Here is a 17,581-nt window from a genome sequence, read left to right on the forward strand (position 1 = left end):
GGTCTATGGGCTCAAAATGTGGTCATAAATATTTTGTACTTGTAAATCCGGATTTGTATGTGTAAAAAAGATTTGTGTGTGGACTTAGCCAAAAAAAACACCTGCAAGTTACAAGTACGAATTTTGACCCTATTTTTCTTCCTTTCATCTCATTGGTCAATGTCATGTCAATCACAAATGTAACAATCCAATCAGAGAACAGATGGGTTTGGCTGTCGGAGGGGCACTTTTTGAACTGCAGGTCCTTTGAAGGAAATAAATGCCCTTTTTACATGCCAACCCAGCGTTTTCCTTCATCACCACGAAGGAAAACGGTCTGTGGTCGTCCGAGTTTGGTGATTTTTGTGTCACAGGTTTACGTGCTTAAAACAGGGCCTTCCACAGCCTTTTCAACAGCGCTGCGGACCGCGGGGGGGGGGGCAGTGTTTTGGAAATGACAGTCTTCACTACAAAGCTTTCTTCGTTATGAATTAGCATACATGTTTTTATTGAACATCTAAAGAACTATAGCAAAAAAAAAACAAAAAAACTGTTGTAGAGGACATAAAGTCAGAGATAGAAACGACAAGGAGCAGGTGCATCTAGTACAGGTAGAGCTGCTGCAAAAACCCACAGAGCTCAGCAGCCAGCGCAACAAATTCTGGATCCTTTGCTTTTAGTTAGCAGTTAGCATTAGCAGCACATGCTGCGTCCGATGTGAAAGGACCTTTATGCTGCGCACTGTGACTCACAGCAGTGGTCCCGGGTCAGCCCTGACTTTGTGTTAAACTAATCCTAAAGTAATAATGGTATTTCTAACCACTGATATACCACAACTTTATCCTTTCAACAGCTGCTGAAAGTTAGGGGACCTAGCTGCTATCGGATATTTATATAGAGATCCTCCAGCTTCAAACTGTATTACCCTTCAAGGACCTGCAGTTCAAAAAAGCGCCCCTCCGACAGCCAAACCCATCTGTCCTCTGATTGGATTGTTACATTTGATTGACATGACATTGACCAATGAGATGAAAGGAAGAAAAATAGGGTCAAAATTCGTACTTGTAACTTGCAAGATTTATCCACACACAAATCTTTTTTACGCACACACAAATTCTTTTTACACATACAAATCCTGATTTACAAGTACAAAACTGATTTACAAGTACAAAATATTTATGACCACATTTTGAGCCCATACGGGTCCTCTTAATTGTTGTGACGGTGTTCGAAACGCAGAGAAGTGCGCTCGATTTGCCACACGGAGCAGCGCGAGAGTAAAGCACGAGGGAGGTGTTAATAATCGGCTCAGTCATTTTTAATGATCGTTGAAAACCCAGATCATAATCTAGATTCGATTAATTGAGCAGCCCTACTGTAAACTGAGGAGTAACGAGCTCTCTAGTCCCAGGGCTTCAGTAGGATAAACCAGAGCTTTGCTAAAAAGTGTGGTCTGTCATGTTCATTTATACAAAGTTGTGCTGTTACACTGGGCGCGTCTCTGTGGACGTTTGCCATCCCCATGTACCTATCACATATTTAAACTGGACATCGACCCAATCCTGACTCACAAATCTCATATTGACTGATATGGAAAAAACTAACAATACTTTTTTGTAGATTTTATTTATTTTGTTCATGTTGTCTTTGATTCTTCTAGCAGATAGATTAAATCAGTAATCCATCCATCCTCTTCTACTTATCCTTATCAGGGTCACGGGGGGACTGGAGCCTATCCCAGCTGTCAATGCGCGAGACGTGGGGTACACCTCGGACAGGACGCCAGTCTACTGCACGACCAACACACAGAGACACAACCATTCACACTCACATTCACACCTGTGAGCAACTCAGAATAGTCATCTAACCCCACTAACTGCATGCCCTGTGGGAGGAGGCTGGAGCACCCGGAGAGAACCCACGCAAACACCAGAAGAACATGTGGAGAACACTGGGAGAACACGGGCAGCACATGGAAATAGATGTTAATACATACACACATATACATACATATATATGTATATATATATACATATATACATGTATATATGTATATATATATATATATATATATATATATATATATATATATATATATATATACATACATATGTATATGTATACATATAGCTTGATGTCATCCATGTACAGGAGGTGGCTGACAACCGCTCCGTTCTGTAGTAGGTATCCATAGCCAGTCTTGTTAATGATCTCACTGAGGGGTTCAGGCCTATGCAGAACAGCAGTGGGGACAGAGCATCTCCTTGGTAGATCCCGCACTTGATGGTGACTTGTGCTATGGGCTTGGAGTTGGCCTCTAGTGTTGTACGCCACATCCCCATTGAGTTCCTGATGAAGGCTCTTAGGGTCCTGTTGAGCTTGTACAGGTCTAGGCATTCCAGTATCCAGCTGTGGGGCATTGAGTCATAGGCCTTCTTGTAATCAATCCAGGCAGTGCACAGGTTGGTCAGTTTGGTCTTGCAGTCTCGGCTGACTGTTCTGTCTACCAGTAGCTGGTGTTTTGCGCCTCTGGTATTCTTGCCAATCCCTTTCTGTGCCCCGCTCATGTATTGACCCATGTGCCTGTTCATCTTAGCTGATATGATGCCTGACAGGAGCTTCCATGTAGTACTGAGGCAGGTTATTGGTCGGTAGTTGGATGGGACCGGTCCCTTCTTGGGGTCCTTGGGGATCAGGACCGTCCGACCTTCGGTTAGCCATTCCGGGTGTCTCTCGTTAACTAGCAGCTGGTTCATTTGTCCTGCCAGATGCTCATGGAGTGCAGTCAGCTTCTTCAGCCAGTAGGCGTGAACCATGTCGGGCCCTGGTGCTGTCCAACTCTTCATACTGGAGACCCTTTCTTGGATATCTGCCACTGTGATGGTTACTGGACCCTGTTCAGGGAGGTCGCTATGGTCTGTCCTCAGATCCACTAGCCACTGAGCATTGCCGTTATGGGTTGCATCCTTCTCCCATATGCTCTTCCAGTATTGCTCCGCCTCCAGCCTTGGTGGTGCTGTTCTCTTATTGTTCCCTTGCCACTGAGAGTACACCTTTGCTGGTTCTGTGGAGAACAGCTGGTTTATTCTCCTGCCTTCTATCTCTCTGGTGTACCTCCTCAAGCGGCTGGCCAAGGCTGTGAGTCTTTGCTTGGCAGTTTCCAAGGCCTCAGGTATGGACAGCTTGCTGTATTTCGTATGCACCTTCTTTGTCGCACCTTTCTGCAACTCCAATAGTTGGCTGACCTCCTCCGTGCTACCTTGATTTTAGCCTCTAGCCTCCTTCTCCATGGAGGGTACTGCCCTTGTGGCTGTTCAACTTGTAGTCAAGCATCTCACTGATCACTGCTGCCGTGACAGATCAGCTTGTTAGTCTCACTAATCGTGGCTGTATGTATCATCCGTAGTGCTGCATTAACATCATCTAGCAGACCTTCTGAGGGTACTTCACATAATTTTGGTAACCGCCACGGGGGTCCAGGTTTCAAGCTTGGCCATGATCCTATCTTTCAGGTCAGTTCCTCTCGCACTCAACGATCCTTCTCCTATCGCACTTGGGGCTTGGTACCCAATCTCGGGTGGGGTGATGATATCTCCCCCTGACCTGGCATCCTGACTCCTCCTTGCCGTAGCATTTATGTTGTACCTCGTCAATCTCTATCTGTGAGAGCAGTCCTTCTTTTGAATGTTGGAACACTGAGCTACTAGTTGTTTCACCGTCATTGTGGATGTTGGGTATCGAAGAATCCACAGTTCCCTCATCCTATTCATGTAACCCCTTCCGCCAGGGTTACTTATGTAGTAGTATTCCAACAACGCCCTGTTGTATATATATATATATACACACACACACACATATAGATATATATATATATATATATCTATGTGTAGTATTCACAACAACACATATACCCTATATATATATATATATATATATATATATATATATATATATATATATATATACATACATATATATATATATATATATATACACATATACATATATATATATATATATATATATGTATATATGAGAATATCTCATTATTCTGAGAAGTGTCTGTGTAGCAGTAAAATGAAATGATACACATAAGAACCAATTCCAACCCAGCTTTGGGAGAAAGAAAGATGACGTTGAATGAAAAACAGTCATTCAAATTACATTTTAAATTTCAAATACACTAACTGAAGTGAAACAGTGGGTATGAGATAATAACATTCAGGCTGTAGAAATCAAATGGAAGAGAAACATCAGGCCCTGAGAGCAGCAGCAGAGGGAAGAAAGAGCTGTCAGGTCAGAGATGGGATTTGTAGTGGCGGTGACCCCCGGCGCGCGTTAAGCAGCCATCACTAGAAGCCTGTCAGTCAAACAGCAGGAAGCTGAGCTGTTACACAGGCAGGTGCAGGGAAGCAGCAGGCAGCGGCATATATCAGTGGAACACACACACACTGAGGCGGGAGGGCTATACACACAGAAATCTGCTTATGGTAAAAGACACTGGATATTTACTGAATCTGCAGGGCTCAGGAAAGCAGATCTATGTCTTCCTCATCTATAATTTAGGTTAGATTAGTAATGTTAATCCAGATAAATAAACAGGTAATAGAAGGGTGAGGATGGGCACAGTGCTCAGCTCATTACATGTTCTCAGTGTCCATGTAGGGATGCCTAACTTAAATACATCTACTGTGAACATAATTAATAAAGAATCCAAATATATTCATCAATCATATATTTGGCATCAGAAGGGAGGGTGAACGCCGCCCCAGCAGTGAAACACGGCTGTGGGAGTATCATGCTGTAGGATCAGTGTCTCTAGAAGTGACAATGATGTTGTGATGGAAGGAAAGAAGGACACATAAAATTTAGACAGAAAACGTCAAGCAGTCAACAGTAGAACTGGGTCGTTTTTTAACAGAACAATGACCCAAAACATGTCGTGTTCCCGGTGAAGAGCAATCTCCAGAAATCCAGCGAATGTTCCTGACTGACCTGCACAGAGCCATCAAACATGGAGGAGTTTTAGATTTGCCAAGGAAGAGCAGGCTGGGAATGATCAGGAGATGTGTAACGACAACCAATCACTGCCGCTTGTTTGTTCCACAACTAACTCTTACAATCGAGGGGCCAATAATCTTGTTCCTGGCAGTTATTTATTTATTTTTAATAATTTTGATTCTGTGTAAAAGTAAATGATTATGTATGGACCCAAGATGTCAGCTCCAGATTCTAATGACATCAGTAAGCCTCACAATACAAAGCAGCGAAAGTTGTCCTACACAGCTACATACTGCACTGTGTCACATGCTGTCAGTGATCAGTGATTAGTTTATCAATGTGAGTTTCTCCAGAATGCTGCAGAGACCACAGCAGCACACACACTGTCAACAACAACAAGACCGCCAAACACTGTGTATGTTTGACATAATAGAACAAATCCTGCCATGTGCTGTTTCCCTGCATGTTCCCTGAATGTTCCCTGTATGTTTCCTGTATGTTCCCTGCATGTCCCCTGTATGTTCCTGTATGTTCCTGCATGTCCCCTGTATGTTCCTGTATGTTCCCTGCATGTCCCCTGTATGTTCCTGTATGTTCCTGTATGTTCCCTGCATGTCCCCTGTATGTTCCTGTATGTTCCCTGGATGTTTCCTGGATGTTCCCTGCATGTCCCCTGTATGTTCCTGTATGTTCCCTGCATGTCCCCTGTATGTTCCTGGATGTTCCCTGTATGTTCCTGGATGTTCCCTGTATGTTTCCTGGATGTTACCTGCATGTCCCCTGTATGTTCCTGCATGTTCCTGTATGTTCCCTGCATGTTCCTGTATGTTCCCTGCATGTTCCTGTATGTTCTCTGTATATTCCCTGTATGTTCCTGCATGTTCCCTGCATGTTCCTGCATGTTCCCTGCATGTTCCTGTATGTTCCTGCATGTCCCCTGCATGTTCCTGTATGTTCCCTGTATGTTCCTGTATATTCCCTGCATGTCTCCTGTATATTCCTGTATGTTCCCTGCATGTTCCTGTATGTTCCCTGCATGCCCCCTGTATGTTCCTGTATGTTCCCTGCATGTTCCTGTATATTCCCTGTATGTTCCCTATGTTCCTGCATGTTCCTGTTCCTGCATGTTCCTGTATGTTCCCTGCATTTCCTGTATGTTCCTGCATGTTCCTGCATGTTCCTGTATGTTCCCTGCATGTTCCCTGCATGTTCCTGCATGTCCCTGCATGTCCCCTGCATGTTCCCTGTATGTTCCTGTATGTTCCCCCTGTATATGCATGTTCCTGTATGTTCCTGTATGTTCCCTGCATGTCCCCTGTATATTCCTGTATGTTCCCTGCATGTCCCCTGCATGTTCCCTGTATGTTCCTGTATATTCCCTGCATGTCCCCTGTATGTTCCCTGCATGTTCCCTGTATGTTCCGTGCATGTTCCTGTATGTTCCCTGCATGTTCCTGTATATTCCCTGCATGTCCCCTGTATATTCCTGTATGTTCCCTGCATGTTCCCTGCATGTCCCCTGTATGTTCCCTGTATGACCACATTAAGTGTGTTTTCTAATAACGAATCAGTTCGGAGCAGCTTGAACAGACAATGTATGTGTCACAGACACACAGGCCCTTCTACTCCTCAGTCCTTGACTTTCAAACCAACCTGTGGGTTTTAATCAAAGGCGTCCATCACTGCTCTAAGCTGCACAGAATCAGCTGCAGGCTCGAGTTAGTGAGCCTGCAGCTGACACAGTCTGAGGCTGAAGTCTGATTCATCTTCTTTAAAATAACAAAACAATTTATGCATTCTTAAATTATTTGATTGATCCTCTTATTTTATTTATTTTGCTTTTGAACTTTTTTAGTTTTAGTTACCTGAATGAACTGTTAAGTTGCAGATCGCACAACTTAACAGTTTCACATCGAAAACAGCCAGCTGAGGTGGTTTCAGGCATCTGACAAGGATGCCTCCTGGGTGAGGTGTTCCGCGCATGTCGCACTGTGACCCAGGACACGCTGGAGAGATCATATCTCTCAGCTGGCCTGGGAACGGCTGGGTGTTCCCCCGGACAAGCTGGAGGAGGTGGCTGAAGAGAGGGAGGTCGGGCTTCTCTGCTTGGGCTGCTGCCCCCGCGACCCGGCCGCGGATAAACAGAAATGTGTGTGTGTGTGTGTGTGTGTGTGTGTGTAATATATATACTACTTACACTTGTGTTTTTTTTATTTCTTGTTTACCTTTTGTTTTTATTTTGTTGTAGTAATGTAAGGTGACCTTGAGGGTCTTTAAAATGTTTTAATATTATTATTACATATGAACACAGCGTGCATGAAAGAGCAGTACTGCTGCTGTGTGTCAGCAAACCTCTCTCTCATCCTGGTGCAGCCACTGTTTGGGGTTGTCCTCTGTAGCCAGGTAGGCGATGAGGTCCAGGGCGGTCAGGCGAGTTTGCCTTCGTGATGACACAAAAATGAGCACAGGCTTGGCTGGAGAGTGAGAGCGTATCGCTGTGGACAGTCCAAAACAGTAGAGTTAGTTTTAATACTGCACAGGGTCAAGGAGTATTACCAAACAAATGCTGCATGAAAAGCCAGCAGCATCTCACGTGCACATGTGCTAAAGTGCAAAAACAGTGTGTACAAGCTGCACCTTGGAAGGTGGGCTTGTTCATGCTGGCCATGCGGGGGCAGTAGTGCTGTCCTGGAAAACCGTGGATGTGAACTTCAAGCGGGACCGGGCGCACAGACGGACGGAAGTTAAACAAACCCACCTGTTAGACAAAAGATGAGAAGAAGAGAGATTTAATGTGCGCAGCTGGCAACAGGAAGGCCCGTCTGGCTGCAATGTGAACACTCTGTCACCGTCATGGAGGCACAGAGCCTGCACCGCTCTCTGTGTTTACTGTGTGATAAGACGCTATGGCCAAAGTGAACTTACTGTGTGATAGGATGTTGAAAGTGTGTGTGGCATTTTTCGTTGTGTTATTATATTGAGGGCTGCTGTATGTCTGCAGATGTCTTAAAAGCCTGGATAATGGATTAGCAGCTCAGTCCTAAAAGCAGCCAAGCAGCCAGATTTATGAACAACACAAAGACAATCTGGTTTGCCGGCACATCTCCTCTACAGCTCTGAAGGCAGAGCAAAGGAAAGCTACAGTGTTTGACTCTGATGGTGCGAAGCGTAACTCACATCTACAGACATTACAAGGACTGGCTGACATAAAGTATTGTTAAACTGCTGCAAGCTCCTTTTAGTCTCTAATGTTCATGACACACCACAAAATCAAAGTACTGGATGAACTACACACAAACATGGAGGCTGCTGATGGGAGACGCTGATGAAGCTCATCATTGAGGAGCAGCTGCAGAACACCAGCAGTGCTTCAGGTACAGCTTCAACACCAAACTGAGTGTGATGAGGACTTTCTGTCCTTTCTTTGAACTGGGACAGTTTCCACCACTAGCAGAGTAACTATTACCCTGAGTTACTATTACCATGGGTGGAGCCAATGCCACATGTTTTTGTCTTTGTCTGCCTGCGTGACACAAACAGTCATTAAAAGACAAAACATGAGTGGGAAAAATAAGAAAACTAAACACTTAATTATGATGTGAAAACGAGAAGAATCTGAATTCTAATCTATAACAGTTTTTTAAATATTAATTAGTCAACACAGATTTAGTCCTGGGCACAGTTGGCTCAGGACTAGAGCACAATGAGCCTTGTATGCATGTTAAGAGCTGGGAAGGTGACATCCATCAGTGTTACAGTAAAATGTTTCCTCCCCATCACTCTGATGCTCAATATTGTTATTATGTATCATATATATCACACTGATACAATGATACAGATATGAAAACATAGAATGGAATTTATGGTTTCTGCCTGAACAACAAAGAACAAGCAGACAGGCACACAAACACACACACGCACAAACACACACACGCACAAACACACACACACACACACGCACAAACACACACACACACACACGCACAAACACGCATGCACGCACGTACACACACACACGCATGCACGTACACACACGCATGGACGCACACACACACACACACACACACACGCACGCACACACATGCACGGACGGACGCACACACACACACACACGCACACACACACACACACGCACGCACAAACACACACACGCACGCATGTACACACACGCACGGACGCACACACACACACGCACACACATGCACGCACAAACACATACACACACACACACAAACACACACATGCATGCACGTACACACACGCACGGACGCACACACACACGCACGCACGCACATGCACGCACAAACACATACACACACACACGCACAAACACACACACGCATGCATGTACACACACGCACACGCACACACACACACACGCACGCACGCGCGCGCGCGCACACACACACACACACACACGCTGTTTTACGTTACAAAATATTCAACTGAGTTTAGCTGGTAAGCCTGTATATAAAGGATGGCAGTGTGTGATGTAATGCAGGTGCCGACCTGTCCGATGCCCAACCAGTCAGCCAGGTCTCGAGCGTTGGCCAGAGCCGTGGACAGCCCAACTACTCGAACACTCTTGGAAGTGTGAGACGAGATGAAGTTGGTCCTGGACACAATGACCTCGAGGACCGGACCTCTGTCCTCACCTGGAAACAGACACAGTGCTAACGCTAACACAGCTAACAGAGAGTCCTGTTTCAGGGCCATCACGTGTTTATATTTAGGACATCATGGAGCAAATGAAAGCCCTTTTGAGCCACAGTGAAGAACATACAGGTAGGACCTGTTCCACACCAACCGCCCCAGGTGTGCTGTAGACTCTTACCTAGCAGGTGGATCTCATCGATAATGAGAATAGCTACTTTCTGGACGTAGCTTCGATTCTGCCAACTCCTGCTTACTCCATCCCACTTTTCGGGCGTGGTGACGATCAGGTCAGCTTTTGCTATGGCTCTCATGTCTGGAGTCACGTCCCCGGTCAGCTCCACCACGCTTCACAAGCACAAGAAGAAACTGTTTATTTGTGTCATATGAACAGCATTTACAGTGTGACTGCAGGAGTAACTTAATTATGTTTAAGACCTAATTAATACCAGTTCAAAAACCATGTCATCATTAGTGTGTTTAAGGCCTCTTCACACAGTGAGTTTCTCTGTTCTTACTTTTTTCCAAGTTTCTCTTCAATCCTGACCTTCCAGTCCTCAATGCGCTCCCTCACCAGGGCCTTCAAAGGGGCAATATACACGACCTAAACACAGAACACAGTCAGACAATAACTCAATCAAGCTCGGCTAGTTTCCCTACACTGACTGCTCTGCTGCAGCATCATCATCTCAGCTGCTTTTGCTGTATGTTTAAATAACCTGTGCTAACTGCTGCTGGGATCCCGCTGTCACAGGGTAAGGAAGGGTGTGGATCCTGTTTACTACATGAATGAAACGACTACAGTAAGGTGAGTGATCCACAGAGAGCTTTTACACTCATCATTAGGGTTTCTTTCTCCAGGCCTGAAATACATTTTTATCAAATGGCCAAAAATAACAGTAACATGCAGACTTTTGATAGGCTCATTGCCTTTTATAAAGAATAATTCTGTTTATGTGTGCTGTGCATCCATTCATTCACAGCCAGTGACAACTGTAGGTTGACTGCAAAGCAAACAGTTAACCAGACCAAATGGACATGGCATCATTCACACCACCAAAGCCCCAGATGATGTTGAAGTAACAGTGGATTCCTTATAAGGATCAGTAACAGTGCAGCTCGGTCAGTTGGTGAGAAACGTCCAGGAGCCACTGCCAACACATCTGACTCTGTTAGCGTTGTCCTGTGGGTACACTAACCACCATCGAACTAAAGAGCAAAATTCTTCATGACGACTTCCTCTAAATTTGCACAATACAAGTCAAAGTTATGGACATAACGAGGAGTCGTGTGTAGAACAAACCTACAGACACCAAAACTATGTTCATATTCCTCAGAGTAGCTACCAGATTACTGGTAATGGCTTTCCCCACTTTTAGCCCTGTTAGTCCTCTTAATGAGGTCATCGCCTGAAACTGTGCCTGAAACTGTGAAACCAGGTTTCATCATGTGATGAAACCTGGTAAAATCAGAGGAAACAATCTTGAATGAATCTAGTATTAAACACATGGTGTGAGGTGTATCATTACGGTACAGCTAGCATGTGACCGCGTGTTGTTTCAGTGCAATAAAATGGACTAGCCCGCTGTGTCACTGTTTACCAGTTAGCCCATCATAGTGAGGCTAACACTTCCAGCTGTGCGGACTATGACCATCACACAGTTGCTTATAATGGAGCAGATGTTTGTTTGACTCCCAAACAAGTGCAAGAATTATGATAACAAAACAACAGAGCTCAAAGTTGGTTGGTTCTACCTTCCAGCACATCCTTTTCCTTTAATTTGTCCATTCCTAAAATTCCCAATGTCCAAATCCACAGTTCATATATACTTATTTAGGCATCTGAATTTACATCATGTTTCAATGAAATGCACTGTTAGGGCCTATAAAGCTTCCATGGAACGATGACTGTAAAAACAAAGAACTGATGCTAAGGAGCTCAGCTGCAGTGTGTTCTTACATTTGACATATTGTATATGAAGTAATAGAGTAGTGCCCCACATCCTACCTTGGAGGATGGATACTTGTTGAAGACCCGGAACATAGCCATCTCTGCTGCGATGGTTTTTCCAGAGCCCGTCGGTGCTCCCAGCAAGACGTTGGTGTCGGTGTGGTAGAGTGTGTGGAAGATTTGGGTCTGGATGGGGTTGAAGTGAGTGAACTTGTAAAGGCTCTCGTACTCTCGGTTACCCAGAGCAGTTACTGGCAACGGCTGGAGGTCTAGTAGCTCTGAGAGTGAAAAAGTCATGCAAAGGATCATGGGACAAGGGTCTCCAAGTATACACAAGACAACTGAGAGTTTAAAGGTGGCTACATGATACAATAATTATTAGAAACAACAGGAAGTACCAATGTGAGACTTTTATTTCCAAACTGTGATGTTGATCGAGTGTGTAATGTGACCTGGTCCCAGTGTGCAGCAGGTTTGTTCCCAACAGCTAATGTTGTGATCGTTAAGAGTAGATGAGTTGTGCAGTCTACTTTTTCGAACCTTATCGTGATGATCAGTGCGCTCTGGTTCCAGTAAGAAACAGTCAGAGCACTAAGAGCTTTTATGTCCAAAGGTCCTGCTGTCCACTCCAGCTGTGGTAAAGACACGTGTGGCTGAAGTGGACACACGGCTCTGCAGCTCTGCTTATTATGGCTTTGACTGGTTTGTCTACTAATGAGAAGGTCAGCTGACCAGTCAGTGTCCTTATTTGGGCAAACTACACTTATAGCCTTCTACGCTGTATCTGACATAACCAGAAGTAGAGTGTCCAGTAATCTGAAGGTTGGCGCTTCGACCCTAACAACACCAAAGTGCTCCAGACAGATCCGTGGGTATAAATTTAAAAATAAATCAATAAGTATCTGAACAAAATCAGTGAATATAGCTTCTACTAAAAGGGCTGTAAGAACTGGTCCACCTTCTTCACAGAGCTCAGAGTAACATCATGAAGGACCTGTGGGGGCACTATGTGTCTGAGTGTGGATACCAGTGTGTGGGGGGTGTCGCTCTGGTAAGATCAGGTCCTGGAAGTTGATAATGCAGACAGCTTCAGCACCGAGCCATCGATCAGAGACGGCCCTGATGTAGTACTGTGAGGGCAACGGCTCAAAGATGGGAATGGTGAACACGATGTGCTGAGGCTCTCCTGACACCACCTGAGGAGAACAGGTCGCCGTCATTCTCTGTTCCTTGTGTTCATCTGCGCTAAGCTCCAAGACTCATACAGCAAACCTGTTTCTTCTGCAGGAGGAAAAACTCAGAGTGGTAGATGTGATCATTTATGGGATCTTCCACCCACAACCACCAGGGCTCACCCACTGATCCATGGACCTGAACCACACAAAGAACAGCTTTGAATTACAGTCTTTTCAGGGAACCAAAGCTTATTTTAGTTCCCCGATTAACCCAGGTTCACCCTGCAAAGCCCAGAGAAACTGCAAAAATCCCAAGAGCTACAAAAATGACTGAGTGTAGCTTGTTTGAAAGCTTTTTCTCTCTCTCTTTTGGTCTGCCTGTACGTTTGTCCTCTCTGTACGTTTGTCTGTCTGTACATTTGTCTGCCTGTACGTTTGTCTGCCTGTACATTTGTCTGCCTGTACGTTTGTCTGTCTGTACGTTTGTCTGCCTGTACGTTTGTCTGCCTGTACGTTTGTCTGCCTGTACCTTTGTCTGTCTGTACGTTTGTCTGCCTGTACCTTTGTCTGCCTGTACGTTTGTCTGCCTGTACCTTTGTCTGCCTGTACGTTTGTCTGCCTGTACGTTTGTCTGCCTGTACCTTTGTCTGCCTGTACGTTTGTCTGCCTGTACCTTTGTCTGCCTGTACCTTTGTCTGCCTGTACGTTTGTCTGCCTGTACCTTTGTCTGCCTGTACGCTCGCCTGCCTGTACCTTTGTCTGTCTGTACGCTCGCCTGCCTGTACGCTCGCCTGCCTGTACCTTTGTCTGCCTGTACGCTTCGCCTGCCTGTACGCTCGCCTGCCTGTACCTTTGTCTGCCTGTACGCTTTGTCTGTCTGTACGCTTGTCTGCCTGTACCTTTGTCTGCCTGTACGCTCGCCTGCCTGTACGCTTGTCTGCCTGTACGCTCGCCTGCCTGTACCTTTGTCTGCCTGTACCTTTGTCTGCCTGTACGCTTTGTCTGTCTGTACGCTTGTCTGCCTGTACCTTTGTCTGCCTGTACGCTTTGTCTGCCTGTACGCTTGTCTGCCTGTACCTTTGTCTGCCTGTACGCTTTGTCTGTCTGTACGCTTGTCTGCCTGAACCTTTGTCTGCCTGTACGCTTTGTCTGTCTGTACGCTTTGTCTGCCTGTACCTTTGTCTGCCTGTACGCTTTGTCTGCCTGTACGCTTTGTCTGCCTGTACCTTTGTCTGCCTGTACGCTTTGTCTGTCTGTACGCTTTGTCTGTCTGTACGTTTGTCTGCCTGTACCTTTGTCTGCCTGTACGTTTGTCTGCCTGTACCTTTGTCTGCCTGTACCTTTGTCTGCCTGTACCTTTGTCTGCCTGTACGTTTGTCTGTCTGTACCTTTGTCTGCCTGTACCTTTGTCTGCCTGTACGTTTGTCTGCCTGTACGTTTGTCTGCCTGTACCTTTGTCTGCCTGTACCTTTGTCTGCCTGTACCTTTGTCTGCCTGTACGTTTGTCTGCCTGTACGTTTGTCTGTCTGTACCTTTGTCTGCCTGTACCTTTGTCTGCCTGTACCTTTGTCTGCCTGTACGCTTTGTCTGCCTGTACCTTTGTCTGCCTGTACGCTTTGTCTGCCTGTACGCTTTGTCTGTCTGTACCTTTGTCTGCCTGTACCTTTGTCTGCCTGTACCTTTGTCTGCCTGTACGTTTGTCTGCCTGTACCTTTGTCTGCCTGTACGTTTGTCTGCCTGTACCTTTGTCTGCCTGTACGTTTGTCTGTCTGTACCTTTGTCTGCCTGTACCTTTGTCTGCCTGTACCTTTGTCTGCCTGTACGCTTGTCTGCCTGTACGCTTTGTCTGTCTGTACCTTTGTCTGCCTGTACGCTTTGTCTGTCTGTACGCTTGTCTGCCTGTACCTTTGTCTGCCTGTACGCTTTGTCTGCCTGTACGCTTTGTCTGCCTGTACCTTTGTCTGCCTGTACCTTTGTCTGCCTGTACGTTTGTCTGCCTGTACGTTTGTCTGCCTGTACCTTTGTCTGCCTGTACGTTTGTCTGCCTGTACCTTTGTCTGCCTGTACGTTTGTCTGCCTGTACCTTTGTCTGCCTGTACGTTTGTCTGCCTGTACCTTTGTCTGTCTGTACGTTTGTCTGCCTGTACCTTTGTCTGCCTGTACCTTTGTCTGTCTGTACGTTTGTCTGCCTGTACCTTTGTCTGTCTGTACATTTGTCTGTACGTTTGTCTGTCTGTACATTTGTCTGTACGTTTGTCTGCCTGTCTGCCTGCATCACTACACTGCCCACATCTGTGCATTTTTGAAACCATGTGTAGGTGTCATGAAGAAGTCTAACAACAACTTTGCCATAGTTTGAAACTCTAAGAAACAGAAAATTAGTATAAACATTCATTTATCAGCACAGAAAGATATTTCAGTTTTCGACCCAGTTTAGACTCAAATGGATGTTTTTTAACCCCCCAGGAGTCCAACTCCAGGGCTCGAGGGCCGGGGTCCTGCAGGTTTTAGATCTCACCCTGGGTCAGCACACCAGAATCACATGATTAGTTGATTAGCAGGCCTCTGGAGAACTTCAGAACATGTTGAGGAGGTCATTAAATCCGCTGACATGTCTAAACCTGCAGGACACGGGCCCTCGAGGCCTGGAGTTGGACACCCCTGACCTGTGCTAGAGGGAAAAGCCAGTATGTCTTACACATCGTTACACATCATACATTCTCTGTCCCTGTAAAGTCACATGAAACTTTCTTTGGCAAAGATAAACATGGATCCCTGCAACAGATGGCGAGGCCGCACAGAGCCCCATCTCATCATCATGGAGTCAGTCCAATAAGCAGAAGCACCCCCCCCCCCTCCCTTGCTAGAGTACTGAGGTGACCTGGAGCTGGGTTCTGTTCATTCCCACCTGTGAGCGTGTACAGAACATCCGGGTGAATCGCTTGAATTTGGGGACATGACAAACATGCATGAAGCATTTGAATGCTCTGTGCTGATATTATAACCTAAGCCTAAATCACCAAACCTGCAGGCAGTTTGCCACAAACAGCAAATGCTCCTTGGAGAATGATGTCATCCTGTATCATAATGAGTCAGCGTGGTGCGTTTCCTGGCCGCCACCAGGGAAGTGGCTCATGTGTCGGTACATGTGTCGTGGCTCAGCAGCAGGATCACAGTTAAGCCAGCCAGTATTCCATTACCACTCTCCCATGATTGCAGCATGCATTGCTAATCGGACATAAACATTCATCTTCATATTCAGCCCCTACAACGAGCTTTCTGTACGTGACAAACTTTGGACTAAGCTTCACATGATCCCTGCTGCCCACTAAGGTGGGACAGGCTGGCTCTCAGGGACAGATGGAGATTCCATGGCTGGGAGAACAAGGTAGGTGGGGTGCTCTTCTTTGGGCCAGTGTGGAAATACGAATGTCTGTGAGTAGTTTTGGTATGTATCTGGTGCCCGAGCACAGGAGGAGAACGAACATATGGACACTAAAGCCCAGCTCTCCCTGGACTCATCATTCTTCTGTGCTCAGTAGGAGGGAGCGTCACATCCACCATCGGCCTTAACGTCCGCACGTCTTTGAGCAGGAACCCTGAACTGCCCCGATGCATCCATCAGTATGTGACACGATAATGTGTTTAAATGCATAGAATTAAAGCGGTGGATTGTGATACTGGGGTAGTGCTCACAGTAGAAGCCACTATGTAAACTGAGGAGGGGGACTTTGGAGAGGGTCCTGGAAAAGGGCTGGAGCCTTTGTTATTCCAGAGTGTCCCGTGGTGAGAGGTGCTGTGTGGGCGTGGGGACGAGTCCCTGTTTGTTCAGAATACCCAGCGTCCTTTGAGTCTCTGGGGAGGGTCTTAGAAGGGGCGCTGCCCGGGGACTCGGAGTGAGCTCAGAGGGGACCGTGCCTTTGCTGTCACAGCTCCTAACATGTGACACAGGCCCCTCCTCTGGCTGGTCACCTCCTGTTGATTTCATTGAACTGGATTCATTTTTGTTGTTTTCTGTCTTTTTCATTTGTGTCTATTTTGATGTATTTATGTATTTACAATTAAAGCTGCTATGGTAATGGGCGGCTGGGCTCAGGCGTACAGCTCCTGCATGCGGTTCAGGGATGCTTCCTTGGCACGTCCCTTTGGAGGTTTTCTGGGTAGGACTAACTGGGAGTTGACCCCAGGACATGTCATCTGGCCTGGGGACACTGTGGGATCCCCCAGGAGGAACTGGAAAGTGGGGAGAGGACATCTGGAATGTCCTGCTTAGCGTTCTGTTCCTGGGGATAAACTGATGTGATGGACAGATGGATCTTTAAGTTGGAGACTTGTTTGAACTGTAAATATGTCACACAAGATCAAAGGAGAAAGGACAGTTGATCTAACCCTGATATTTGTCCCTCACACACCTACTCACACTCAGTCTCAGGTCAGCTGTTTTTATGTGGTGGTAAAATATTTGGCACAGCAGAGCGAACCATCCTGAAAACTGTCACAGTAAGTAGTCTGCAGTGGTACAATCACACCTGACAGTATCTGTCTGTACCTGGTCATTCCAGCGAAAATCAGGTGTGACGATGAGACGAACACGCAACACGGTGCGTGTGATTGGCTGGATGGTGGCCTCCATTGAGATCGAGGGGATCTGGTGGACACACTGTTTGACCGTTAACCCGATGTTGACGTGGTGCAGCATGTGACCTGGAAAAAGTACACCTGGCATTAAGGTGTTTATCAAAACGAGTGTGCAGGAAGTTTCTGTATATTAGCTGAAGCTAATCTTTAAATAAAAGCTTGGATGTTGTTGGATGTTGGATTA

At 46.0% G+C, this 17,581-nt stretch overlaps 1 protein-coding gene across 4 annotated transcripts in view; it reads right to left on the bottom strand.

The window, feature by feature from the left end:
• Positions 1–17,581, bottom strand: part of ascc3 (activating signal cointegrator 1 complex subunit 3) — a 146,178-nt gene that overhangs the window by 24,259 nt on the left and 104,338 nt on the right. For all 4 annotated transcript variants that reach the window (XM_039619361.1, XM_039619363.1, XM_039619362.1 and 1 more), the window contains exons 22-30: positions 17,309–17,463; positions 12,857–12,955; positions 12,612–12,780; positions 11,642–11,862; positions 10,152–10,237; positions 9,815–9,981; positions 9,490–9,635; positions 7,618–7,738; positions 7,333–7,475 (exon numbers count right to left, since the gene is read on the bottom strand). In XM_039619361.1, the coding sequence (XP_039475295.1) occupies positions 7,333–7,475; positions 7,618–7,738; positions 9,490–9,635; positions 9,815–9,981; positions 10,152–10,237; positions 11,642–11,862; positions 12,612–12,780; positions 12,857–12,955; positions 17,309–17,463 (1,307 nt within the window). The remainder of the gene's footprint in view (positions 1–7,332; positions 7,476–7,617; positions 7,739–9,489; positions 9,636–9,814; positions 9,982–10,151; positions 10,238–11,641; positions 11,863–12,611; positions 12,781–12,856; positions 12,956–17,308; positions 17,464–17,581) is intronic.

Source organism: Oreochromis aureus, linkage group 11 (assembly GCF_013358895.1).
Source record: "Oreochromis aureus strain Israel breed Guangdong linkage group 11, ZZ_aureus, whole genome shotgun sequence".
In the NCBI taxonomy this organism is placed as follows: Eukaryota; Metazoa; Chordata; class Actinopteri; order Cichliformes; family Cichlidae; genus Oreochromis; species Oreochromis aureus.